General features: G+C 40.2%; 1 protein-coding gene across 1 annotated transcript in view; it reads left to right on the top strand.

Annotated features, from left to right (window-relative positions):
• Positions 1-27,097, top strand: part of ATXN7 (ataxin 7) — a 130,390-nt gene that overhangs the window by 21,711 nt on the left and 81,582 nt on the right. The window contains exons 2-4 of the mRNA XM_065407691.1: positions 8,540-8,632; positions 25,339-25,587; positions 26,339-26,407. Of these exons, the coding sequence (XP_065263763.1) occupies positions 25,350-25,587; positions 26,339-26,407 (307 nt within the window). The 5' untranslated portion in view covers positions 8,540-8,632; positions 25,339-25,349. The remainder of the gene's footprint in view (positions 1-8,539; positions 8,633-25,338; positions 25,588-26,338; positions 26,408-27,097) is intronic.

Below are 27,097 nucleotides of genomic sequence, written 5' to 3'. Positions count from 1 at the left end.
GTTGAGGCATGGTAGGCTGTAAGTTTACCTTCTCCCCTTCACTCCCTATCCCCACCAATATGATCTCTGCCTTCCCACCCAAGCCACCACTGAGTGGTTTCCTATAACACTGCTATGACAGCAGAGGCAGCAGCACTGGAGGGAGGAAGAGAGCTACTGAGGGCAGGTCTTCACTATCCGCCGGATCGGCGGGTAGTGATCGATCTATCGGGGGTCGATCTATCGTGTCTAGTGTAGACGCGATAAAATCGATCCCCGATCGTCCTCCCCGTCGACTCCAGAACTCCAGCTCGCGAGAGGCAGAAGTGGAGTCGACGGGGGAGCAGCAGTGGTCGACTCGCCGCCGTCCTCACGGCCAAGGTAAGTCGACCTAAGATACGCCGACTTCAGCTACTCTATTCGCGTAGCTGAAGGTGCGTATCTTAGGTCAACCCCCGCTAGTGTAGACCTGGGCTTATTCCCTACTGGGCAAGGAGGCTTGCAGCCCAAGATATAACTATTACGTCATAAACAAGAAAGTTATCCTTGTAATATCTTAGGCCAGGTCTACACTACAAACTTACATCAGTATAACTACGTCGCTCAGGGGTGTGAAAAATCTGCAGCGACGCAATTATACCGACCTAACTTCGGGCGTAGACAGCGCTATGGGAGGGCTTCTCCCATCGACAGAGCAACAACCGCCTCTCCCTGAGGTGGATTAACTATGCTGACAGGAGAAGCTCTCATGTTGGCGTAGTAGTGTCTTCACTAAAGCGCTACAGCGACGCAGCTGCAATGCAGCGTTTTAAGTGTAGACCTGCCCTTAGTGGTCAATACTAGGAGTTAATCTAAACTTTGTGTTGATTTGTGGATTAAAACAACACTTAGCGCCAGTTTCTGCTCTCGTTTACATTGGTGTAAAACCAGAGAAACTTCTTTGAAGACACTGGATTTACACTGGTGTAAGTAAGATCAAAACCTGTCACTTAGTTTTGATGCATTACAGCAGTTTCTCTTATTATTGTTTATGTGTATTGTAGTAAAGAGCACTACTCCAGGGATGAGGGTGGTGGTAGGCACTCTACAGACATGCAGAAAAATGACAGCCAAAGATTTTGCAATCTAAAGGTCCAATTTTATTTTACACCAGTGACTGCATAATAGCAGGCATCTGACATTGCAACTACAATAGCTTAGCTGAGAGAGAAAAAAAATGTATTTTAAAAGCCAAGCTGTTTTTAGTTACAATAGAATGAAAAAGCATTTAAAACTTTTTCTCTGTCTTCAGTGTGAAATTATCAAACCATTTAAATGAAAATATCACATTGATTATGCCACATTTTAGTATTAAATGAATGTATATAGCTGATTTAGGAATACTTGACAATAGGGGGGCATCATTTGAATATTGACAGCCTGGTTTTGTACTGCTGTTTTCACTGGGTTTCTCTGTACTTAAGTTTATCTGTGCTAGTGGGTTTTACTTTAAACAGTATTTTTTTTACATGCTTTGGGATAGATTATAAGTGATTAAAATTAGACATAAATTGGTAAAACTGACAGTAGACACTAGGGGAGGATGAGCTGTGTCAGTAATTGTTGAAAGAAATTCTAGGTTGGAAAGATCTTTAGCCATAGTCCAATTTACAGGATACACGTGGTACTTAAAATCCAGGCTTTGTGAGAGTTGACAATGATCTAGTACAGTTTTGCATGAAAACTTCATGTACAATAAAGAAGAGGTCTAGGTATTGTTGGAATTTTGCCAGGATTCTGTGTTGGTATGTCAAGAAAGAGCCCCCATTACCTCTTATGATGGGAGGTCTAATTGAATAAAATGAGCTTTCCTATTTCTAGCATCTAACACTGATTCTACATTACATTCTGCTTTGCTTATTGAGGGCACAGGATCATAGAAAAATCTTATTTTTTCTTATATCATTCAATTTTTTAGTTTTCCATTCAAAATTTACTACTAAGATATTCCACCTTGTCTCTTCCCTATTAATGCTCCTTCCAGGGACAAAGATCTAGTTAATGGAGGGTGAGGACAGAAAATGTCTCTCTCTTCTCCATCTCTCCCTTTTGTATTTCTCTGTCTCTCTTTAGCCATTGAAAATGTAGGTCAAATTGCATCACCATAAAATAGAACAGTCAGAAAGGTGTTTGAAAAATGCTGACATCCTTAGCCTGGGGTGCATGCCACTGTCCTTTGTTTACATTGAGAACAGTGATGTACCTGTATAAGAACCAACGTCTCTTTTAAGGTTAGTGGTATAGCACCTAAATAATACGTCAAATTTTCAGATGATATTCATCTGAATATTATATTGCTAGTATTTTTAAATTACTACCTTGTAGTAATATAAATATGTACAGATTTTGATCTGCAACAACTTCAAATAGTGATATACCCAGAGAGCTCATTTAAAATCTTAAATTTGTAGTAACCATAACTGTGTACTTTGAATAATCCACTATCTCTTTTACATGGAATGGAAGCTCAATAATACATTTTGTAAATTGTCTAATCATATGCTCTCTATTGTCTTGATTAGATACGCCCTCACTTGCAAAGTATGTGTGTGTGTTTGTTTTAATTTTTTTTTAAGTACTCCTTGTTTGACCTAATATGCTTTTCTCCTTTCGTTTTTTAAAAATGGTGCATAAAGGGTGGTGTTTTTTTTTAACATTGATATATGGAAAGTCATGGAATCTAGTAGTGTTTGCCTAACAGTCTTTTGTATAGAATACTTCAGGAGTTGTTGATATAAGAAGTTGTGATCAGCATTGAATATTCTTATAGCATCAAAAATATAAACTATATTTTTCACTTTGTTTTTCACAAATGAAATATTGCATAAAATGTAAAAATATTATTCTGTTGTCTTTATCTGTCCTAGCTGGCTGCTAATGTTGTTTGTGTGCTGACCCTTCAAATGGTGGCTTAAATTATACCATAAGATACAGTACTTTAGAATAAAGTAGACTTGCCTGTTTATGTGGGGAAACTGCAACCAAATTTTCATTCACTGTTTCCAAAACCATGTATTTTCCTAGTCTGTGTTTTATACTTACTTAAACAGCTGAAGCAAGTATGCAAAGACATCTTATTATAGCATTAACCTTACTGCCTACTGTTGAGTAAGATATAGAAATTAAAAGGAAAATTACTGAAGATGCAGCTGAAACCACTGGCAAAACTATATAATTGGCTATTTGGGCAAAAACAATAAATTTGGACATGTGTGTGCAATAATTATACAGATAAAAACAGCAGACAGAGAAGTAAAAACACTTTAAGTGAACTTTATTGTCAAGAATTTATTTGATAGGTTTTCATTACCAACATTTTGAGATAGTTACAAAAAAGATTTTGATAGTCGTCTGTTGACTGTCAGATATTAGTGGCAACAATCTGATTATCTGTAAAGATATTTATGGAAATGTTTAAGAAAAACTCTGATGTATTTTGAGGAAAAATCTTGTACCTTTCCACTGGGAATTCCATTGTGCTTTGTTTGTAACAATAAATAGTAAATATCCAAGTAGTAATGGGAAGCATCTTCACAGTTTAGTATAAATTACAATACTATGGAATCATGAGCGGCTGAATCAAAGGTAAATCTCAAGATTCTGTCTTACTTTCCATTTGGGGGATCCATTTAAAACATTGTCCTTACATTTTGATTCTGTAATCTGTACATGTAAAAATGGATATTATATCTAAGGAGGAGGAGAATAAATTATTGATTTTTTTGGTATTGTTTATATTTTTAACTCCATCTTTGCACCTCTAGAGTTGTGTGGCTGCAGGGTGCTGATTCAGCTTCAAGAGATGCTCTGTCGTACTCTTGGGCTACAATAGTCCCTAAAGGACATCCAGCAGCCCTGAACAGCCATAGTTCATTGCACTGTGCTTATAACTCCTTCATCCAACAGACCTTCTCTTGTCCTGGCACACCCTTAGTCTGTGGGGAACTGTTTGAGTCAAAAGGGCAACACTGGTGTTAGTAATGGGATCCAATTTCCAAGGAGAGATTGTGAGCTGGTGTTCTTCCTGAATGAAGATGGAACAAGTAATGAAGGTGCTTACAGACAAGTGGCCAATGGGATTTAAAACAGTTCCTGAAACAGGAGCTGGAGGCTTCACAAAAGGAATTTGTGGAGGGCAACGAAGATGATCAGAGGGTTGGGGCACATGACTTACAAGGAGAGGCTGAGAGAACTGGGCTTATTTAGTCTGCAGAAGAGAAGAGTGAGGGGGGATTTGATAGCAGCCTTCAACTACCTGAAGAGGGGTTCCAAAGAGGATGGAGCTCAGCTGTTCTTAGTGGTGGCAGATGATAGAACAAGGAGCAATGGTCTCAAGTTGCATTGGGGGAAGTCTAGGTTGGATATTAGGAAACACTATTTCACTAGGAAGGTGGTGAAGCACTGGAGTGGGTTACCTGGTGAGGTGGTAGAATCTCCACCCTTAGAGGTTTTTAAGGCCCAGCTTGACAAAGCCCTGGGTGGGATGATTTAGTTGCTGTTGGTCCTGCTTTGAGCAGGGGGTTGGACTAGATCAGTGGTTCTCAAAGCCGGTCCGCCGCTTGTTCAGGGGAAGGTATGGCCCAGGTGAGACAAATGGTTTGTAGGCAAGTGGTTTGCAGTGAATAAATTGTCCTGCCCCAGGCGGTAGAAACCATTATAACAGCTATATGCTGTGGTAGTTTTTCAGCAAAGGAGTGTTGGGAAGTGGTTAAAACCTGTTTGGAGACCCGAGGTTTCAGGGAAACCTTAGCTGCCAAAGTTCTTGTGGGTCTGAAAGAAGAACTGATCCCTGTTTATTTGCTGAATGTTTCTGGCAAGTAGCAAATAATGAAGAAGGAAAATCATTTCATTTGTCAGTCGGGTGTTATTTAGCATTTTCAAAGTTGAAAAAGTTTTTTGGGACTGCTCCTCTCTTGGCTTATTTGTGTTTCAAACCCCTTTCATATTAGACATAGATACTAGAGCTTACAGTTTGGGGGACAGGATTTCAGCTGCCTACCCCCTAATACCTCCCCCCCCAAATCTGAGAATGTATTTGTGGAAGTTGAGGCTGGAAAATTTGTTACAGAGATGAATCTCCCATTCAAACAGAATGGGCTGGGTCTGCCTCAGCCAACCAATTCCACAGAAACAGTAGATATTCCTCAGGGGCTGACTGAAAGGAGTCCCTCACTGGTGACTGAAGGGAAATCCAGGGAAAGAAAAGCCCAAAAGGGATTTGGGTAGGAATCACTTATTTCATGTTGGTGATGCAAACCTCTCCTGACAGAAGGATACTGTATACCTGTAAATAGTTAACCTTGTATCATTGGTAATTTATTATATATATATAAATATATATAATATATTTTATATTTATATGCATATATATATATATATATATTCTATTTGGGATGATTTATTGGTTGTCACCATTTTAGGCCTCATTGGGATGATTGGCAAAGCTGAGGTATGTGCTGTTTTTATGAGTTGGGTGGTGCCTTGTTATGGATTGACTGGAAACCTTGTACAAACCAATGTGCGTGACCACATCCTTCATTTAATATAGTTGTAAGAGACAGTTAAGGGGCCACTCCTAAAACAAGGGCTATTAGAGACTGCCCAGAAACTAGCACCAAATGGGCTGTTGTTCCAGTGGGGACTGTGACCAGGTGTGTGTGGATGTGTGAGAACATACACAAACTGAGAACAGACAAGAACATAGAGAGTGGAGAGGCAAAGGCAAAAAGCAAGAAAGCCAAGCAGTACCCAGTGAGCACTGTGTGGCCCTGGAAAAAGCTAGAGTACTTTTGGGTCTGGAGTTGGCTAATGAGGCTTGGGGCTGTAAGCTAGGAAACTGCTTCTTTTATTCTTGGTTCCTCCTGCGTTTGGAAAAGCAGGACTTGTACATTCCTTGTAAATAAACAAGATTGCATCAAAGAAAATATCAGACTCCCATCAGTTTCTGATTCCAACTGGAACATTCCCAGTGCCCTGAAATTTGACTGTCTGCTTGGTTTGAAAAGGGGCGACAGTAGTTTGGCTATGTTAAATTTGAATTTCCATACTTTCAAATGTTAAAGTTTCTTGTAATCTTAACTTTCAATTTCCTGGCTTTTTAAGGTTTTTCGTGGGCTTTTGGTTTGATTTTTATTAACTACAACTTTCTTGTAAAGATATTTCTCCTTAAACTGCTGATATGTATTGTCTGGGATTTAGCTTTTGCTCTGGTGAATTGCAACATTACTCCTGTTTATTTTCTTTAACAGCAAATTTTTAAAGTATTCCTTCATGTTTGCAGCCACACTTTTTTCCATTGACTTTTTCATGGGAGATGTATGGCTTAAAACCTGACATACTGTTTTGAAAATGTAGGGCTTGGTGCTTTGACCATGTTACTCTTCTCTTCTCTTTACATCTTTTCACTGGTTTTCCCCATCTCCATCGCATCAAGCCCCAAATGCTTTTCTCATATAAGGCTCATCTCCACCCACCCTGTCATCTCTTTTACACTTTTCTCTGCAAACTGTGCCAATCTTGATTGCTCGTTTGTAAAAGCTCCCAACAAGCACCATCTTACTTTCTTCCTTGCCACCTCTTATGCACAGAAGGTCCGAACTGCACATAAAAATCTGTAAAGCCACCACATTGTCCTCCTTCACATCCTTCCTTAAAACTCAACTCTGCTGTGATACCGACAAAAACTGATTAGTGGTTAGGTTGCTGCTTACCATGTTGTTTATCATGCTGATTATAATAACCTCATTTCTGACTTCTGATCCCATAATATTTGTTGTATTTACCTCTTGACTTATACTTAGGGCAGGTCTACACTACGGGGCTAAGTCGACCTAAGTTGTGCAACTCCAGCTACATGAATAACATAGCTGGTGTCGATGTGCCTTAGGTCGACTTATTGCGGTGTCTACACTGCGCTAGGTCGACGGGAGAAACTCTCCCATCGACTTACCTTATGCTTCTCATTCCGGTGGAGTAGCACAGTCGACGGGAGAGCGATCGGCGGTCGATTTAGTGGGATTGATCGCTGCACGTTGATTCCCCGATAAGTGGAGACAAGCCCATAGATTGTACACTCTTTGGGGGATAGACTTTTTGGTTCGTATTTGCATAGTGCCTAGCACAAAGAGCCTGGGCTTTCTAAGTGCTATCACAATATAAATGATATAACTACTCTATTCTACATGGAAGTGTGTGGGTTATTGATGAAGGAAGCAGAAACAAAAAGTCTCTGCTCCATAGAACATTTTGAAAGGTAATACAGTTTCTGGCTACCTTACTTTTTCTCTTTTGCCTGCCTAGGCAAACTTCCACATAGAGTAGAGGAGATCTACATGCCGAGGGTTCTCTATTTCCTAATAAAATTCTATTTATATTGTGATAGTACCTAGAGGGCCCAGCCTAATAGTGTTAGGCAGTGTACAAATACAAACCAAAAAGGCTGGCCTAGCAGATGATATAGAAAAAAGTAATATTGTGGGTGCCTATACTACCTTTCACAATGGGCACCAGAGAGGATTACTAGAAGCTAGTAGCTTAGTAGCTAGTAGCTACTTAGAGAAAATTAAAACAAAACAAGTGTGTCAAAGCAGAGGCTTGCACTGGTTTAATTAACTGGTTTAAAAACAGATTCATGTAGATAAGGCCTTAATATGCTTCTCTCTCTCTCTCTCTCATTCTTTTACATAATTTGTCAGTGGTAAAATAATGAACAATGTTACATGTAAATTATCACCACGGGGCACCTGAGTTACATGCCACGGTGGTAAAAACGCTGTTGGCCAGTGTACACAAATGGATGGCCCTTCTTTGCTACCGTTGGTGGAGCTGCACTGTGGAGGGAAAAAAGTCTAGTGTAAAAACAGTTGCTAAGGCCCTGAACCTGTAGACCAGGGGTTCTCAAACTGGGGATTGGGACACCTCAGGGAGTCACGAGGTTATTACATGGGGGGTCGCGAGCTGTCAGCCTCCACCCCAAACCCTGCTTTGCCTCCAGCATTTATAATGGTGTTAAATATATTTAAAAGTGTTTTTAATTTATAAGGGGGGTCGCACTCAAAGGCTTGCTATGTGAGAGGGGTCACCAGTACAAAAGTTTGAGAACCACTGCTGTAGCACATAGGAGCAGATTCTGTATGTGTGTAAGAGTCCACACCAATGCACCTATTTGCAAGATTAGAATCTAAATTAGACACAGACATTTTTAGTCTAAATTAATATTACTACTGGTGTGATGGTTGAGACTTAAATCGGTGCATTTTTAAATAAATATTCTGAAATTGGTGAGCTATGATTGAAAGACCTGTTGTGCACGTTATGCTGAATTACATTCTCTGTTTACAATATATATTAACATTTAAATTCACTGTAAAAACTAAATAATCTCTGGTGTAAAATAGGTAAAATGCATTGTATTAGAGCACTTTAATATTTCAAGGCAAAAATTGCAGTTATGGAATGTCAGCTAAATAAGATTGTAAATTTCCTATTATTGTAGTAGTCATATATTTTTGTTTCGTTTCAGAGTTAAACGACTGTAAGTCAGAGAGAGCTTCCACAATCCAAACAGATGACGATCAATTGATAAATCAACCCAGAGTTTTACCATACTTTAAAGGTACTGTGACATACTTACCTATATATTTTTTTTCTTAAACATCGTATTCTCATAGTTCAGATGTGAGAAACATGAAGAACAGGATATTCACAGGGTTGCAAAGCAAGACTGAAGTGCTATCAGACGCAGCTTGGTGATGTTTTGATAAGATGCAGGTGTTAAATGCAGGTTTCAGTGGAAAGTAAAGAGACCTTCCAAACAGCCAGAATAAGCTCTCTGTGCATACCTGTCAAACCTCAAACATTCAGTCAAACTTCATTTATCTGAATGAGATAGCGGACATGAAAGTAACTTGAATGAGTAGAGTTTTGTGTAAGAAGAGTCTTTATCTATGTGTTTGATATACTTTGGGAGATACTAACTGGTTTTTTTGATAATCAAATTTCAGTTTTATCTATATTCATATAGTCTTGGGTAAAACAGCATTATTTTATGATGGGGTGCAAAATTCCTTGAGATAGTATCATGATGCAGTTTCTTCCTCTGGTCTCCCTTGCATTTCTCTCTCCTTTACCCCTTCAATTGTGTTTTACTTGTTTGTGTGTATTTTTCTTTGATATGGTGAAACAACTTAAAAATATAATGGATTTGTTCTATTTGCCTTTCATGCACAAATTTGAAGAGCTGAGACTACTTTAGTTAATTTTTCGTGTGCAAACCAGCTTTTTTATGCTTTTAAAAATAGATTATTATAGAAAGTGCCATAAAGTTAGCATGGAGCTGGACTGCAAAACTGAATGAAGCAGAACTCATTTCAGTGGTAGAGATAATCTGGGGAAGAGTGAAGAATGTTTGTCACAGTATGGCTTTTTTTACACAGTATGACTTTTTACTGATATCTTCTCTTGAGCAGCTCAGCTAAAACTAGCATTTTTTTCTTTGAAAACCTATATTGAAACTTTTTACTTGGAACTTGTAATTACATCAAGTCAGGTGCTATTTGAAGGGAAGAAAACATTGTAAAAGTATTATTGGTGGACCCACATTGCAAGGTCATATGATTTTTGGCATGTGAAATTAGAAGTATAGATTTATGGCTCAGCAGTTGAGACTTTCACTTCAGAGCACAACAGTTAGGACTTGGTATGCTGCTTGGCACAATTTAGACCTAACTGTTACAGCACATATCAAGTGAACCTGAGCCTTTGTACCACACAACAGAGACCAGGAATACTGCCTTTGTAGGTAATTAAATTCCTTTTGATGAATTGAACAACTTTCAAGCACTAAATCCATACAGGGTTACTGGAATACCTGACTATGCCAGAAGGACACGTTAGTCAATATTAATACAGTATTCTACTGTATGCTTGATATTAGCAATTTTATGTCAACAGAACAACAGAAGAAAAGTGAGGATTTTTCCTTTTTGGCTTATCTTCCTTGCATAGTGTAGGATTTTAAAAAGAGAGATGACTGAAGAAGACAGTAATGTATAGTGTGGGGTACATTGGGCCTGCACTTTGTGTAGTCATTTACATTAGTGCAAAGTGAGTGTAGACTGCAGAATGGTTTTAAAGGCTGTCCTATCAGAATAGTAGCGTTTTACACTGACTTTACATTAGTGTAAATTACAGCACTGTGTACATGTACAGGGCAATGGAGAATCAGGCCTAAGATCTTTTATTTTTATTTTCCCTTTATTTGTTTATAAATGTGCAAATGCATACTAAATGCACCATTAGGGAAACTTACTTTAAATATTTTCACCCCAATTTAGCAGAGGTGGGTGGGAAAAGGTTGTGGAAAGTTTTCCCATCCCAAAAGGCAAAGTCCCAGATTTTTAAAGGTATTTAGGTGTTTCTGCTCACAGTGTCACAAGACCTAGCTGATTTAGGAGCCTAAATCGTATTTTCAAAAGGGATTTAGAGTTTTAAGTGTCTGAATCCCTTTTGAAAATAGATTAATAGATTCAAAGGCCAGAAAGGACCATTGTGATAATCTAATCTGAGCTCCTATATAACAAAGGCCATAAATAATTCTTGGAGCAGATCTTTTAGAAAAACAGCCAATTTTGATTTTAAAATTGTCAGTTATGGAGAATTCACCATGTTCCAGTGGTTAATTACTCTCACTGTTAAAAATACGCATATTATTTCCAGTCTGAATTTGTCTAGCTCCAGCCACTGGATTGTGTTTTACCTCTCTCGGCTAGATTGAAAAGCCTATTATTAAATATTTGTTCCCGATGTAGATACATATAATCTGTAGTCCTGGGATAGGTTGTAATCAAATCATCCTTTAATCTTCTGTTACGATAAATAAATTGATCTCCTTGAGTCTATTACTATCAGTCATGTTTTCTAATCCTCTAATCATTCTCATGGCTCCTCTGTGAACCTTCTCCAATTTATCAACATCCTTTAGGCATTGTGGGCCCCAGAACCGGACACTGTATTCCAACAGTGGTCACTCCTGTACCAACTACAGAGCTAAAATAACCTCTGTACTCCTACTTGAGATTCCCCTTTTTATTCATCCAAGGATCACGTTAGCTCTTTTGGCCACAGTGTCACATTGGGAGCTCGTGTTCAGCTGATTATCCACCACAACCCCCAAAACTTTTTCAGAATCTCTGCTTCCCAGGAGAGAGTCCTCCATCTTGTAAGTATGGCCTACATTCTTTATTCCTAGATGTGTACCGGTACATTTACATTTAGCCATATTAAAATGCAGATTGTTTGCTTGCACCCAGTTTACTAAGTGATTCCAAATTGCTCTGAATCAGTGACCTGACCTCTTCATTATTTACCACTCCCACAATTTATGTGTCGTCTGCAAACTTTATCAGTGATGATATTATGTTTTCTTCCAGGTCATTGATAAAAATGTTAAATAGCATAGGGCCAAAGACTGACCGCTGCAGACCCCTCTGGAAATACACTTGCTTGATGAGGATTCCCCGTTTACAGTTACATTTTAAGACCTATCAGTTAGTCAGTTTTTAATTCATTGAATGTGTGCCTTGTTTTGTAATCAAAATGTCATGTGATACCAAGTCAACACCTTACAGAAGTCTAAATATATTACATCAACGCTACTACCCTTATCAACCAAATTTGTAATTTCATTTAAAAAAAAATCAAGTTAGTTTGACAGGATCTATTTTCCATTAACCCATGGTGATCAGCATTAATTGTATTACCCTCCTTTATTCTTTATTAATTGAATCCCATATCAGCTGCTCCATTATCTTGCTCGGGATCAATGTCTGGCTGATGTGCTTGTAATTACCCAGGTCATCTTGTTTACCCTTTTAAAAAATTGGCACATTAGGTTTTTTTCCAGTCTTCTGGAACTTCTCCAGTGTTCCAGGACTGATTGAAAATCAACATTTAACCGTCCAGTGAACTCCTCGGCCAGCTCTTTTAAAACTTTTGGATGCAAGTTTTGTGGCCCTTCTGATTTAAAAATGTCTAACTTTACTTTAGCAGCTTGTGCTTAACAACCTTCAGAGATACTAGTTGTTACTTTTTGATACTAGAGTGTTATTATCACATACGATGAGACTGTATCATCTGTTTCCGCTCCCCCCCCCCCCCCAATACAGAACAGAAATAATTATTGAATGCTTTTGCCTTTTCTGCATTATTGGTCCACATGGTATTGGATCAATACCATTGTCAGGATTCTTTTTGTTACTAATATTGTTAAAAAACTCTGACCTTAGCTCTATTAGCAATAGACTTCTACTTGTGTCCCTTGGCTTCCGTAATCAGTTTTCTACAATTCCTATCATCTGATTTACATTCATTACTATCAATTTCCCCTTTCTTCCATCTGTTTTATATATTACCTTTTTATTTTTTACAGCTGCCTTCACTTCCCTTCTAAACCAGATCGGTTTTTTAATCAGTACAGTCTTCTTCCTCGATTGTGGGATTGTGGCTTTTTGAGTATTTAGTAAGGGGTTCTTAAATTATGCCCAATTATCATTCACATTTATTCTGATTAAATTCTTCCTGCCAGCTGATTTGGCTCATAATTATTTTCAGTTTTGTGAAATTGGCCCAGTTAAAGCGTCAAGTATGTGTGTGTTGTTACTAGTTTGGTCTTTATCCTGCTTGCACATTATAAATGTGATCAAGTCATGATCACTTGTCATTAATTTTTAGTTCTGTGACCAATTCCTCTTTATCTGTTAGGACAAGATCTAATAAAGAATTCTCCCATGTTGATTGCAACACTTTTTAAGTTAGGAAATTGGCTTCTATATTTTTAGAAATTCCAAGGCACAGCTTTTTTCCCTACACATTATAGGTAGGCCAGTAAGGAGGCCCTCATCCTGTTCCCAAGTGTGATTTGGTGGTCTGTAGCAGACACCAACTAATACCCGTGTTGTGCTTTATCTGTTAGAACATAAGAATTCAAGATAATTTTCTTCTGAGTTTTATCAGTGACTCAGAAACAGGTAATGCCATTTCTGACATAGTCATAGAATCATAGAATATCAGGGTTGAAAGGGACCTTAGGAGGTCATCTAGTCCAACCCCCTGCTCAAAGCAGGACCAATTCCCAACTAAATCATCCCAGCCAGGGCTTTGTCAAGCCTGACCTTAAAAACCTCTAAGGAAGGAGATTCCACCACCTCCCTAGGTAACCCATTCCAGTGCTTCACCACCCTCCAAGTGAAAAAGTTTTCCCTAATATCCAATCTAAACCTCCCCTACTGCAACTTGAGACCATTATTCCTTGTTCTGTCATCTGGTACCACTGAGAACAGTCTAGATCCATCCTCTTTGGAGCCCGTTCAGGTAGTTGAAAGCAGCTATCAAATCCCCCCTCATTCTTCTCTTCTGCAGACTAAGCAATCCCAGTTCCCTCAGCCTCTCCTCATAAGTCATGTGCTCCAGCCCCCTAATCATTTTTGTTGCCCTCCACTGGACTCTTTCCAATTTTTCCACATCCTTCTTGTAGTGTGGGGCCCAAAACTGGACACAGTACTCCAGATGAGGCCTTACCAATGTCGAATAGAGGGGAATGATCACGTCCCTCGATCTGCTGGCAATGCCCCTACTTATACAGCCCAAAATGCCGTTAGCCTTCTTGGCAACAAGGGCACACTGTTGACTGATATCCAGCTTCTTGTCTTCTGTAACCCCTAGGTCCTTTTCTGCAGAACCGCTGCCTAGCCATTCAGTCCCTAGTCTGTAGCAGTGCATGGGATTCTTCCATCATAAGTGCAGGACTCTGCACTTGTCCTTGTTGAACCTCATCAGGTTTCTTTTGGCCCAATCCTCTAATTTGTCTAGGTCCCTCTGTATCCTATCCCTACCCTCCAGCGTATCTACCACTCCTTCCAGTTTAGTGTCATCTGCAAACTTGCTGAGAGTGCAGTCCACACCATCCTCCAGATCATTAATGAAGATATTGAACAAAACCAGCCCCAGGACCGACCCTTGGGGCACTCCGCTTGATACCAGCTGCCAACTAGACATCGAGCCATTGATCACTACCCGTTGAGCCCAACGATCTAATCAGCTTTCTATCCACCTTATAGTCCATTCATCCAGCCCATACTTCTTTAACTTGCCGGCAAGAATACTGTGGGAGACCGTATCAGAAGCTTTGCTAAAGTCAAGAAATAACACATCCACTGCTTTCCCCTCATCCACAGACCCAGTTATCTCCTCATAGAAGGCAATTAGGTTAGTCAGGCATGACTTGCCCTTGGTGAATCCGTGCTGATTGTTCCTGATCACTTTCCTCTCCTCTAAGTGCTTCAGAATTGATTCCTTGAGGACCTGCTCCATGATTTTTCCAGGGACTGAGGTGAGGCTGATTGGCCTGTAGTTCCCCGGATCCTCCTTCTTCCCTTTTTAAAATATGGGCACTACATTAGCCTTTTTCCAGTCATCCAGGACCTCCCCCGATCGCCATGAGTTGCAATCACATCCGCCAACTCCTTTACCACCCTCGGATGCCACTACCCTTCCCCTTTTGCCCATTCGATCCTTCCTAAATAAGTCTAATGATTGATTTTAACATTCCAATCATATGAATCATCCCACCAGGTTTCCGTAATGCCAACTAGACTGAATTTATGCTCAGAACTGAGCAATTCTAATTCCTTTTGTTTTGTTACCCAGGCTTCTAGCATTGGTGAATAGGCAATTCAGAAATTTCTTCTCTTTGTGTCTTTTGGTTCCTTGATTAATTTTGTTCTCAGCATCTCGATTTTGTGCTGTGTGCTCATATCTTACCTCTTTTTACCCTCCCCTTCTGTTATTCATTTAACCCTATCCTGACTACTCTTGCCAGCCTGTCCCTGAGGAGATTGGTCCCCCTTCTACTGAGGTGGAAGCCATCCAAACTATACAGCCCCCTCTTCCCATAGAAGGTGCACCACTGTTCCACAAAAACAAAACTCTCCACTGCTTACCTTGTCAGTGATTCACTTCTGGAATCTTCTGCCTCCTTCTTCTTTTGCTTGTGGAAAGGAAGAGATTTAGGCTCTTAAATCAGTCAGACATGATGCTGAGCGCAGCAACCCCTAAATACCTTTAAAAGAATCTTGGGCCTCTGAGTTTTTGTACACTAAAATCCCACAATGTTTTGTTTCGAAAACCTGCTCCCTGGGCGTGGCTACCTGCCTGGCAGGCTGCCGGGCCCCAAGAAGCCCTGGCAGCTGCTGTCTGAAATTGACATACTTCTCCTCAGTTACACTGCTGCCAACCACTGTAGAGCTGGGCGAATAAGTGAATTTTCAGTTCACTGGCAGTTCATACATTTAAAAAAAAAAATTTGCTTTTGGTCGAACCAAATCAAAAAATTGGGGAAAATTTTGCCAAATCAAAAAAACCCCGTCTGTTTAGGGGCTAACAAAACATGTTTCATTTGCCCCAAAATGGATTTCTTCAGGCATTTGTAAAGGGTAGATTCCGGAAGAGGTGACTTCCATTATAACCTTTAGCCTAGTGATTGCAACACTTGCTTGGTATGACTTGGGCTTCAGTTTCCCCCTCTACCTGATGTGAAGAAGGGATTTGAACTTGGGTCTCCCACATTTTAGGAAAGTGTCCTGATCTCCAGGGTATAGAATCATTCTCACTTTTAGCTGGATTGTAGAGCTCAGGGACTTAAATGTGGAGGAGACTAAGGGTATGTCTACACTTAAAATGCCACAGCTGTAGCTGCTCCGCTGTAGCACTTCAGCATAGACATTCAGTACAGCGACAGGAGGGATTCTTCCATTGCTGTCATTAATTCACCTTCCCGAGAGGTAATAGCTAGGTTGATGGAAGAATTCTTCTGTCAAGCTAGCACTGTCTACACTGGAGGCTAGGTTGGCATAGCTATGTCTCTGAGATGTGGATTTTTCACACCCATGAGAGATGTAGCTATGCTGATGTAAATTTTCAGTGTAGACCAGCCCTTGGAATTTCTTTGAGTCGGGGTGCAAAACCTTTCTGGAATTTGTGTTTCAAGGAAGAGTAAGAAAATTGTAGGGAAAGGCTCCATACCTGACTGGTCGAATAACCACCTGAAAAATAATTTTTGGAGTAAGCAGACCCTGCAAGGAAGAAGGGATTGATCATCAAAGAAAACTATGCCTTGGAGGTCAGAAAGTGTAGGAAGAAAGTGAGAATTGCCAAAGTCAAGGAATTCCTTGCAAAGGAAATTAAAACAAATAATAAAAGGATCTTTAGCCATATAAATAAAAGAATAAGTAAATAAGTGGCGCCCCTAAGCAGTGAGGATGTGGTAAAAATTAAGGATAATCTAGGTACGACCTGAAAATTAAATTAATACTTTGCCTCAGTAAAGATGATAATGTAGATCATGGGGGCAAAGACCAGATGGCAAATGGGAGTGAGTGTATAGAAATGGAAATTACTACATCCATGTTGGAAGCAAAACTCAAAGTGCTTAATGCGCTCAAATCAGGAGGTCCAGGTAATCTCCATCCTAGAATACCGAATGAACTGCCACATGAAATTGCAAGTCTGGTAGCAAGGATTTTTAATAAATCTATCAAATTAGGGGGTGGTACTGTATGACTGGAGAGTAGTAAATATAACAGTTTAGGAGACAAAAAGTGATCCAGTCAACTACAGATTTGTTAGTCTCACCTCAATAGTATGCAAAACTTCAGAATAAACTTTGAAGGAAAGAATAATTAAAGACATGGAACTAAATGGAAAATCAGATAAAATGCAACATTGATTTACCAAAGGTAGATTGTGCCAGACTAACATGATGTCTTGCTTTGATGAGATAAAAGATTTTTTAGACAAGGGGAAGTGGTAGAGCTAATCTATCTGGACTTCATTTAAGCATTTGACATTGTATCAGATGGTTAATCATTAGTTAAGGTGGAGAACATGGGGATTGGTACAAGAATTGTAAGGTGGATATGGAACTGGGTACAGGGAAGATGACAAAGGGTTGTGCTGAAAGGAAACCTGCAGGGCTGGAAAGAGGTTACTACAAGAGTTCCTCCAGGATTGATCTTGCTTAATATTTTCATTCATGATTTTGGCACACAAAGTGTGCTAATGAAATTTGCTGATGACATAAAGTTGGTAGGCATCATCAATACAAAGGGGGACTGGAATATTATATAGGAAGAATTGGATGCTTGTAGGGGGGGAAATGTCAAAGAAACCCACCACAGTAGCATTTAACTTCAAAAAAAGGAACTACACAAAAACGAGAAAGCTAGTTAGACGGAAATTAGAAGGAACAGTCACAAGGGTGAAATGCTTGCAAACTGCATTGAAACAATATAAAAAGATCATAATAGAGGCTCAAACTAAATGTATACCCCAAATATTTTAAAAAATTGGTAAGAGGACCAAAAAAGGTCAGCATGGCTAAACAGCAGAGTAAAAGAGGGCAGGTAGAGGCAAAAAGGCATCCTTTAAAAATTGGAAGTCAGATCCGAATGAGGAATATAGGAAGGAACATAAACTCTGTCAAATCAAGTGTAAAAGTATAATAAGGCAGGCCAAGAAAGAGTTTGAAGAGCAAATAGCTAAGGACAAAAAATCTAATAGCACAATTTATTTTAAGTACATCAGAAGCATGAAGCCTGTCAAACAGTCAGTGGGGCCATTGGACAATCAAGGTGCTAATGGAGCACTCAAAGACAAGGCCATTGTGTAGACTAAATTAATTCTTTGCAACAGTCTTCACTGCAGAGGATGTGAGGGAGAACCCCGCACTCAAGTCATTCTTTTTTAGGTGACAAATCTGAGGAACTATCCCGAGAGTGAGGTGTCGGTAGAGGCGGTTTTAGAATAAATTGAAGGAAGTTCTGAAGGAACTCTTAATTTTAAATTGCAAAACTACTAACTCTGGTATGTAACCTATCACTTAAATCGGCGCCTGTGCCAGATGACTGGAGGATAGCTAATGTAATGCCGATTTTTAAAAAAGGCTCCAGAGGTGATCCTTGAAATTACAGGCTGGTGAGTCTAATTATACATACAAAATCATAGGTTTTAAATTAGCTGCTGCCACTCAAGGAAGAGATCTTGGAGTCATCATGGATAGTTCTCTGCAAACATCTGCTCAATGTGCAGTGGCAGTCAAATGCTAACAGACTATTAGGAACCATTAGGAAAGGGGTAGATAATAAATTGAAACTATCATAATGCCACTATATAAGTCCATGGTATGCCCACTTCTTGAATACTGTGTGCAGTTCAAGTTGCGTCATCTCGAAAAAGATATATTAGAATTGAAAAAGATGCAGAGAAGGGCAGTGAAAATGATTAGGTATATGGAACAGCATCCATACGAGGAGAGATTAAAAAGATTGGGACTGCTCAGTTTAGAAAAGAGACGACTAAGGGGAAATACGATAAAGATCTATAAAATCAAGAATGGTATGGAGAAAGTAAATAGGGAAGTGTTATTTACCACTTTACATAGCACAACAACTAGGGGTCATCGATGTAATTAATAGGCAGTAGGTTTAAAATAAACAAAAGGAAGTACTTCTACACAATGCACAATCAACCTGTGGAACTTGTTGCCATGGGATATTGTGAAGGCCAAAAAAGTATAACTAGGTTCAAAAAAGAATTAGATAAGTTCATGGAGGATAGGTCCACCGATGGCTATTAGCCAGGATGGTCAGGGATGCAACCCCATGATCTGGGTGTCCCTAAACCTCTGACTGCCAGAAGCTGGGAGCAGATGCCATGCATCACTTGAAATTGCCCTGTTCTGTTCATTCCCTCTGAAGCATCTGGCACTGGCCGCTATCAGAGACAGGATATTTGGCTAGATAGACCATTGGTCTGACCCAGTATGGCTGTTATGTTCCATGCTTATGACTTAGGCTTGAAAAATTTCTCCAGCACCACCTAGCACAAGGATGAAGCCTCCTTGCCCAGGTGAAGCAATATCTACCCCTCATGTCCCCCAGTAATGACACCCACAATTAAAACCAGTTGTTTACTGGTTTTGTGTTATATTTGTTTGTAGCATTGTCAATCAACTTTCTATTTAATGAACTTTAACATTGTAATTTACTCTGCCTTTTGTGGGGGTTTTTAACCTGGTTTCCCTTTCTTGTTTCACTCGTCTTTTTCTTTCCTATTGTCTGTGTTGTTTTAGGTGTGTGATGTTCCTTCTTTTCCTTCTCTTCTTCTGTGTCCTTATACTTTGTTGTTTTCTTTCCTACGTATTGTACTGTACCTTCTCACCTATATTTTTGGTCTCACATTTCTTCCACTTCTTCCCAAAGATCTATCTTTCTCTGTCTATGCATCTGTTTTGTACTCCCCATTTGCTTTCTCACTCACCCCGCATGTCCACCCTTTCTCTCTTTTATACACCTCTTTCCCCCTACAAGTTCACCCATCCGCCCAGAGGCTCCTTTCTGCATCCTGTTCTACCTAAAATAACAGCAGCCCCTGAACTGCTCTGCATCATCAGTTAAGCCCCCTCCTGCAGGAGAATATTAGCAGTACTACTGGTCTCCCTTCCCTTTCTCTTAAAGGAGTATTGGCTCCTGCATCATTCATCTTCTAGGCTTTTCTTTTTGCTCAGGCCCAGTATGCCCACTTGATTTTTTTTGTTCCAAATTCCTTATCGCCCCAGCAAGTGAGTTTTTCAAACCCTGTTTATGCATTCAAAATTATTCCCCCCCCCCCAAACCATTGACAGATCTTTTTTTAGTACTGCCCAAAACTATTTTTATACTTTAAAACAATGATACTTGAGTGATTCAGGAAAGAAAAACAAGTAACGCATGTGCAAGAATAGTAATTTTCTCCTCTTGTAGTACATACATTTGGTCTGCTCAAGCCATGAAAAAGAAAATTGTCACTCCATCTACAGCTCCCATAAAATCAGTTTCTCATCTGACTTTATTATTCCTAGTTTCTGATTTGACAGTCAGTAATCTTGTCCACTGAACTGATGAATTGCTCTTTCTGCTGCCACTCTTCTCCCTCTACTGGAATACTGATGTATTCATGACATGCTGGGGAAATGTTTCCAAATAGTCTAGTAAAAGCCAGCCTGAGGCCCAACATGCAGAATTAGGCCCGCTCAGGATCCTGTATAGCAAAAACATTGTTGATGGGGGGAGGGGCAGGGGTAATAACAAGGTGTAAAGAGTAGACAGTAGCAAGAAAGAGGACAACCAACATATGTGTATCTGTCTAATAGATAAATAAAAAGGTGTATGTTTAACTGATTGGCACAAGCCGTTTTAAAGCAGTAACCATGTTTAAATAACTGGACCATTTTCAACATTTTTAACAGAAAAATAGGCAAATATATTGGCTCATTTTAAGGGCTAGTTCATCGTGTAATTTTGTTTCAGAATTAAGTCTTTTGTTTTACTTTTGGCTAAACTGGTTTATCTCCTTCAACAATGTGCAAAAAAAGAAAAGAAAAAAGAAACCTTATTGATTACAATGCCTGTGACAGCTTCCTCCATAACAAGCCAGAACTGTGTTAGCAAATAAGATCTGTGACATAAGTTAGAAAAATTCAACATCAAGACTATAATTCTGTCTTTTAACTTTCCCTAAATATACAAGTATTTGAGCTCAGTAATGATGTGATGTTAGGTTCCCCGTGAACTTGGGAGAAGCCAATAGGGTCTTTTCCCACCTAGATTCTGTAGCAGAAAGAAGAGTTTTGTATCATTCAAGAAAGAATTTGAGATCTGTTACCACCTGAATCACTTGCTTTTTTGCTTATGTCACAGACTTAATATTGAGTGTAATGTATGCATTTTACATATTATAGAAAACAACTGTCCAATTTGTCCACATCTTACCTAAAGTGTGGCATCCAAAACTAGACACAATTCTGCAGTTTGAGGCCTCACCAGTGCCAAGTAGAGAAGAACAATTACCTACTGTGTTTTACTTGGGACACTCTGGTTAATACACCCCAGAATGTTATAGTCTTTTTTGCTACTGCATCACATGGTTGACTTATGTTCAATTTGTGACGCACTATAACCTCTAGATCCTTTTCTTCTGTACTAATGCCTAACCAGTTATTATCCATGTTGCATTTGTGCCTTTGATTTTTCCTTCCTAAGTGTAGTACTTTGCACTTGCCTATATTTTATTTTGTTGATTTCAGACTAGTTCTCAAATTTATCAAGGTCCTTGCTTACAACTCCTCTGAGCTTAGTGTTGTCCACAAACTTTATTTCCGCATTGAAGTGGACAATATGCTTATAAAGAGCATAAGTGGTGACTGGTAAATTTGATTCTTAAAATTCTTTAACATTTAATAATCTAAAATCCCAGTCCTGGAAACACTTAAGCATGTGTGTGTACCATTGCTCACATGAGTAGTCCCATTGTCTTCAATAAGACAACATACATGAATGTTATGCGTGTGCTTAAGTGTTTGCATGCAAGCTCTAGGACTTCAGTGGTGCTACTCACTGCAATTAAAGTTTAGCATGTGCATAAATCTTTGTAAGATTAGGATCTAAGATGTCATAAGTAACAGGTAATTAAATTTGTTTACAGTATATGGCCCCGGTCTTGCAAAGATTTACACACCTGTTTAACTCTATGCAGTGTAAGTAATCAGATTAATGTCAGTGGGACTAAGCATGTGACTGAGGGCTTGTCTACACTGCCACTTTTGTCGGTATAACTTACAGTATGTCACACAGGGGTGTGAAAAAACATACCTCTGAGCAACATAAGTTACTCTGACAAAAGCATCGGTGTGGACAGCGCTATGTCGGTGAGAGAGCTTCTCCCGCTGACATAGCTATCGGCGCTCATGCAAGTGGTTTTATGATGTTGAAGGGAGAGCTCTCTCCCGTTGGCATAGAGCCACTACATGAGCAATCTTACAGCAGTGCACTTATATCGGTATAGCTGTGCTGCTGTAAGCTCGCTAGTGTAGACATGGTCTAAGACTTCGCAGGATCAGTGCCTGTGATTTTAAATTGGTAATTTTACTTTAACATTTTAATTCACAGGGAAAAAAATCCCTGAATTTTAAAAATATTTTTGGAGTCAGTTCATAGAAGAGTTTAATTTTGCAAAACTTATGGTTACTTCCAAGCATGCAAAGCTGCTAATAATCAGAAATATTTGTCACCAAAGGTTTGTATCTACGGCCGTTGATTAATGGCAGTTAACTCATGTGATTAACTCAAAAAAATTAATCGCGATTTAAAAAATGTATCGCGATCAATCACACTGTTAAACAATAGAATACCAATTGAAATGTATTAAATATTGTGGATGTTTTTCTACATTTTCAAATATATTGATTTCTATTACACACAGAATACAAAGTGTACAATGCTCACTTTATATTATTATTTTTATTACAAATATTTGCATTGTAAAAATGATAAAAGAAATAGTATTTTTCAATTCACCTCATACAAGTACTGTAATGCAATCTCTTTATCCTGAAAGTGTAACTTACAAATGTAGATTTTTGTTGTTGTTACATAGCTGCACTCAAAAACAAAACAATGTAAAACTTTAGAACCTACAAGTCCACTCAGTCCTCGTTCTTGTTCAGCCAATTGCTCAGACAAACAAGTTTGTTTACATTTACGGGAGATACTGCTGCCTGCTTCTTATTTACACTGTCACCTGAAAGTGAGAACAGGCGTTCGCATGGCACTTTTGTAGCCGGCGTTGCAAGGTATTTACATGCCAGATATGCTAAACATTCGTACGCCCCTTCATGCTTCGGCCACCACCCCAAAGAACATGCTTCCATGCTGATAATGCTCGTTAAAAAAATAATGCGTTAATTTAAATTTGTGACTGAACTCCTTGGGGGAGAATAGTATGTCTCCTGTTCTGTTTTACTCGCATTCTACCATATATTTCGTGTTCTAACAGTCTTGGATGATGACCCAGCACATGTTCCTTTTACGAACACTTTCACTGCAGATTTGACAAAACGCAAAGAAGGTACCAATGTGAGATTTCTAAAAATAGCTACAGCACTTGACCCAAAGTTTAAGAATCTGAAGTGCCATCCAAAATCTGAGAGGACGAGATGTGGAGCATGCTTTCGGAAGTCTTAAAAGAACAACACTCCGTTGCGGAAACTACAGAACCCGAACCACCAAAAAAGAAAATCAACCTTTTGCTGGTGGCATCTGACTCAGATAATGAAAATGAACATGTGTTGGTCCGCACTGTTCTGAATCGTTATCGAGCAGAACCTGTAATCAGCATGGACGCATGTTCTCGGGAATGGTGGTTGAAGATTAAGGTACATATGAATCTTTAGCACATCTGGCACGTAAATATCTTGCAGTGCCGGTTACAATAGTGCCATGCAAACGCCTGTTCTCACTTTCAGGTGACATTGTAAACAAGAAGGAGGCAGCATTATCTCCTGCAAATTGTAACCAAACTTGTTTGTCTGAGTGATTGCCTGAAGTAGGACTGAGTGGACTGTAGGCTCTAAAGTTTGACATTGTTTTATTTTTGAATGCAGTTATTTTTTTGTACATAATTCTACATTTGTAAGTTCAACATTCATAATAAAGAAATTGCATTACAGTACTTGTATTAGGTGAATTGAAAAATACAGTTTCTTTTGTTTTTTACATTGTAAATATTTGTAATAAAAATAAATACAAAGTGAGCACTGTACACTTTGTATTGTGTTGTAATTAAATTCAATGTATTTGAAAATGTAGAAAACATCCAAAAATATTTAAGTAAATGGTATTCTATTATTGTTTAACAGTGCAATTAATCACGATTAATTTTTTTAATCGCTTAACAGCCCTAGTTATATCACTTAATTAAATACTGCTCAACACCATCTATTAGGCAAAAAATGAAGATATTAAAAATAAAATGTTGGGCAGTAGTTACAAAATCTGTGAATCAAAAACATGACCCAGCAGTTTTGTAACGAACCAATAATTTGTGCGTGAATAACTGGAAAATAAAATTGAGTAAAAACAAAAGTGAAATTTACCTATTCAAAATATATTTAATTGTGCAGTCTGAGTGGAATGTAAAAAGCAAAACGGTATCAATCTAATTAATATATTCAGTTTTAACAAAGAATGTTTATTTTTTGGATTATTTTTAAATATCCACTTTAAATGGGTTGTGCCCCTTTAATTTCAGTGTGCCACTGTACAGCGGTCAGTGGAGCTGCTGACATAAGAGCTTGAAGCAGTTAAGGATTCTTTAGAATAATTTGTCTTGCTAGTCATCATTTTAGCTTTAAATCTTTCTCATTAAAGGAAAAGATTTTTCTTGCTGTTGCTGCTTGCTTTTAACCCCAAATAACCCAGAGCGTAGAAAGTTGGCAGCCTGTGTCTTCATCTGTGTTTTTTGACAGATGTAAAGTCGTGAAGAATCATAGCCTGGGAGAAGGGACATTCACACTAGTAAATCTACCTAGCTGGAAAAAAAAATGATGCGAACTGTATTAGATATTAAATGGCACCTTTTAAGGAAAGATTGGTGGGTGACCCTTGTGAAAGGAGTATGTATAGGGTGGGGTGAGGATGAGTTACATACATGGGGTTAGTTTCCTGCTTGTTTCCTATACAGCCTCTACTCCTGGGCGTGACGTGAAGACTTTAAGGTGGGGAGGGAGGCGCCCTGTTTAAGGGAGTCTGGTGAGCGCTGCTGGACAAGCAGCTGGGCAGAAATGACCTACGTTAATCGGATCACAATTTGTGCAGGGGGAGATGTTGGTTAGTTATTTCTAAAATGAGGAAATTGTAGCTGATGAAGACGTTACTGTATCATCTCTTCAGCCATATACCTCCTCCCACGAGTCTGCCTCTCAGAATTCACTTGTTTGGGAGGGGAGGGGAGGGGCGGGTGGGTGATGTGGACTTTGTTTTTGTAGGGTTTTCACCTCCATCCCTTTTTGCAAAGCAGCTTCTTGAGTAGGAATTGTAGGGCTGTGGGAGGAGAACAGCTGCGTTTATTGCCACCAGTGACCTAAAAGCGACTGTGGGGGCAAAAGGGGAAGGGAACATCCCGGCTCACCTACGCTACTTATACACCCCCGGCCATGAGTGGGATCCTAGAACACTGCCCCGCTTCAGACCGTTTTGGCCTCAGTGACACTCTGAAGGGGCCCTCATAGGAAGTTTATGGGGACCCGAATCCGAGGAAGAGGCTGGCTCTGCTGCTGTCAGTGTCCAAAGCGGCCGCAGCCCGCTGTCTTGTTGGTGGGCTGGTAACATCTCGGAGCCTCCTTAACCGCGGCGCCACCTTAAGAGCCCGCTGACTTTTCTCGTTACATTGTAGCAGCGGAAAGAATGTCGGCGCGGGCCGCGGGTGACGTCAGAGGGGAACAGCGCAGAGCGGCGGCGGCCAGGCAGCGGCGGCGGCGGCCCCGGCACGGAGGAGGAGGAGGAGAGAGCGGCCCCGGCCCCTCCGCCACCACAGCGGCAATGGCGACCGTCGGAGAGCGCAGGTCCCTGCCCAGCCCGGAGGCGATGCTGGGGCAGCCCTGGAGCCACTGGGTCGATGCTGCTAAACTTCACGGAAACGATGGTGAGCAGAGCGCCCCCCCACGTTCCCCGGGGAGCTCGGGAGCGCCCGGGCACGGGGCCACCCTCGCCGGGCACCGCTCCGGGAGAGCTACCCCCGGGAGCCTTGGAGGCGGAGCGCCGCCGGGGGGAATCTGTGCGAGCCCCGGGGCCGGGACCGGGACCCTCCTCCCCGGGATCCTGGGCACGCTGCTGGAGGAATCTGTGCGAGGCAGGGTTGGATGTGCGTTTCCTGCAACACCCCTGTCTCCGGGATGGATCCTGGGTGCACTGGACAGAGGGTCTGTGTGAGCCCGGGGTCGGGAAACTCCCCCTCCCCCATCCCTGGGATCTTGGGAGCGCTGGTGGGTGCGTGAGAGAGAGACATCCCGGTGGGCACCTTGGGCCCGTGCGATCCCGGGGGCACCAGTTGGAGATGTAAGTAAGTCCTAGGGGCCGCCCCCCCCCCCGGTATTCTGCATACTCTGATGGAGGAGGTGTGTGTGAGCCTCCGGTGGGGCATCACCCTTCAGAGGTACACTGTTGGAGGAACTGTGTGAGCTCCAGGATCCTGGGTGGACCGGTGGTCTGTACCTCATATCGATGCTGGTTTTTATGGTAGGGAACGGTGCATATGCAAGTTCTATGTGCCAGTCTCACCTGTATATCAGTGTAGGACCACACAGGGTTTTGGCAAGTGTACTGGTGGGTGACTGCATCACCACGACTGTGTAAGCCCTAATGGCTGGGTGTTCTTTTGTTTTTGTTTTTTTAAGGAACAGCATTGGAAGAAAGTTTCAAGGAGTATGGGAAAAATCGAGAAGCGATGCGACTCTGTAGAGAAGGTGAGCATGGTTTGTTATTAAGAAGAAACGTGCATGAAGAGGTTTCCCTGCTTGTAATTATGTTGTTAGAACATGCATATGGAGAAAACTCACCAGATCTTCGAGACCATTGTTTTGTACCTAAGGTTCCTTAGTGGATGTCTTAAGGTATTAATTGGATTCTTAAAACCAAAGGTATCATAATAAATCTGTCTGACTTACCATATTATTCAGACCAGGTTTTTAATTGGTAAGCATGATGATCTTTGTCCCTAAATAATCTCTAGCGGGCCACGATATCTTTGGGAGCAGCACCCATGGACCATTCTACAGTATCCTGTGTTGTTGTTTTTTAAATTGACTTGATCAGTTCTATTTTAGTACTAGAGCACTGATCTACTTTTTTTCCAATCAAGTCAGTGCCTCATGTTTTTTACTTAGGACAGTGTTAATACATAGTGGGAGAGTGGCATACAGACAGCAAGCAGTAAAGCAAGGATAAACAGCCTGAACTTGGACAAATAGAAATACTGTTTACAGGTGTAGACAAAAGTTGGTGAAGCATATACATTGTTAGTAATTTTGTAACTGGAGATGAAAAAAAAACAGTAATAAGTCTGGTTTTCATGTTTGACTGGTTGTCTCAATTCAAAGACACTGTTTACACCAGGGCAATGGCCTCAGAATTTTCGAATGTTGCTAACATTGATT

Source organism: Emys orbicularis, chromosome 7, assembly GCF_028017835.1.
Source record: "Emys orbicularis isolate rEmyOrb1 chromosome 7, rEmyOrb1.hap1, whole genome shotgun sequence".
Classification (NCBI taxonomy): domain Eukaryota; kingdom Metazoa; phylum Chordata; order Testudines; family Emydidae; genus Emys; species Emys orbicularis.
This window is presented reverse-complemented; position numbering and strand designations above follow the sequence as displayed.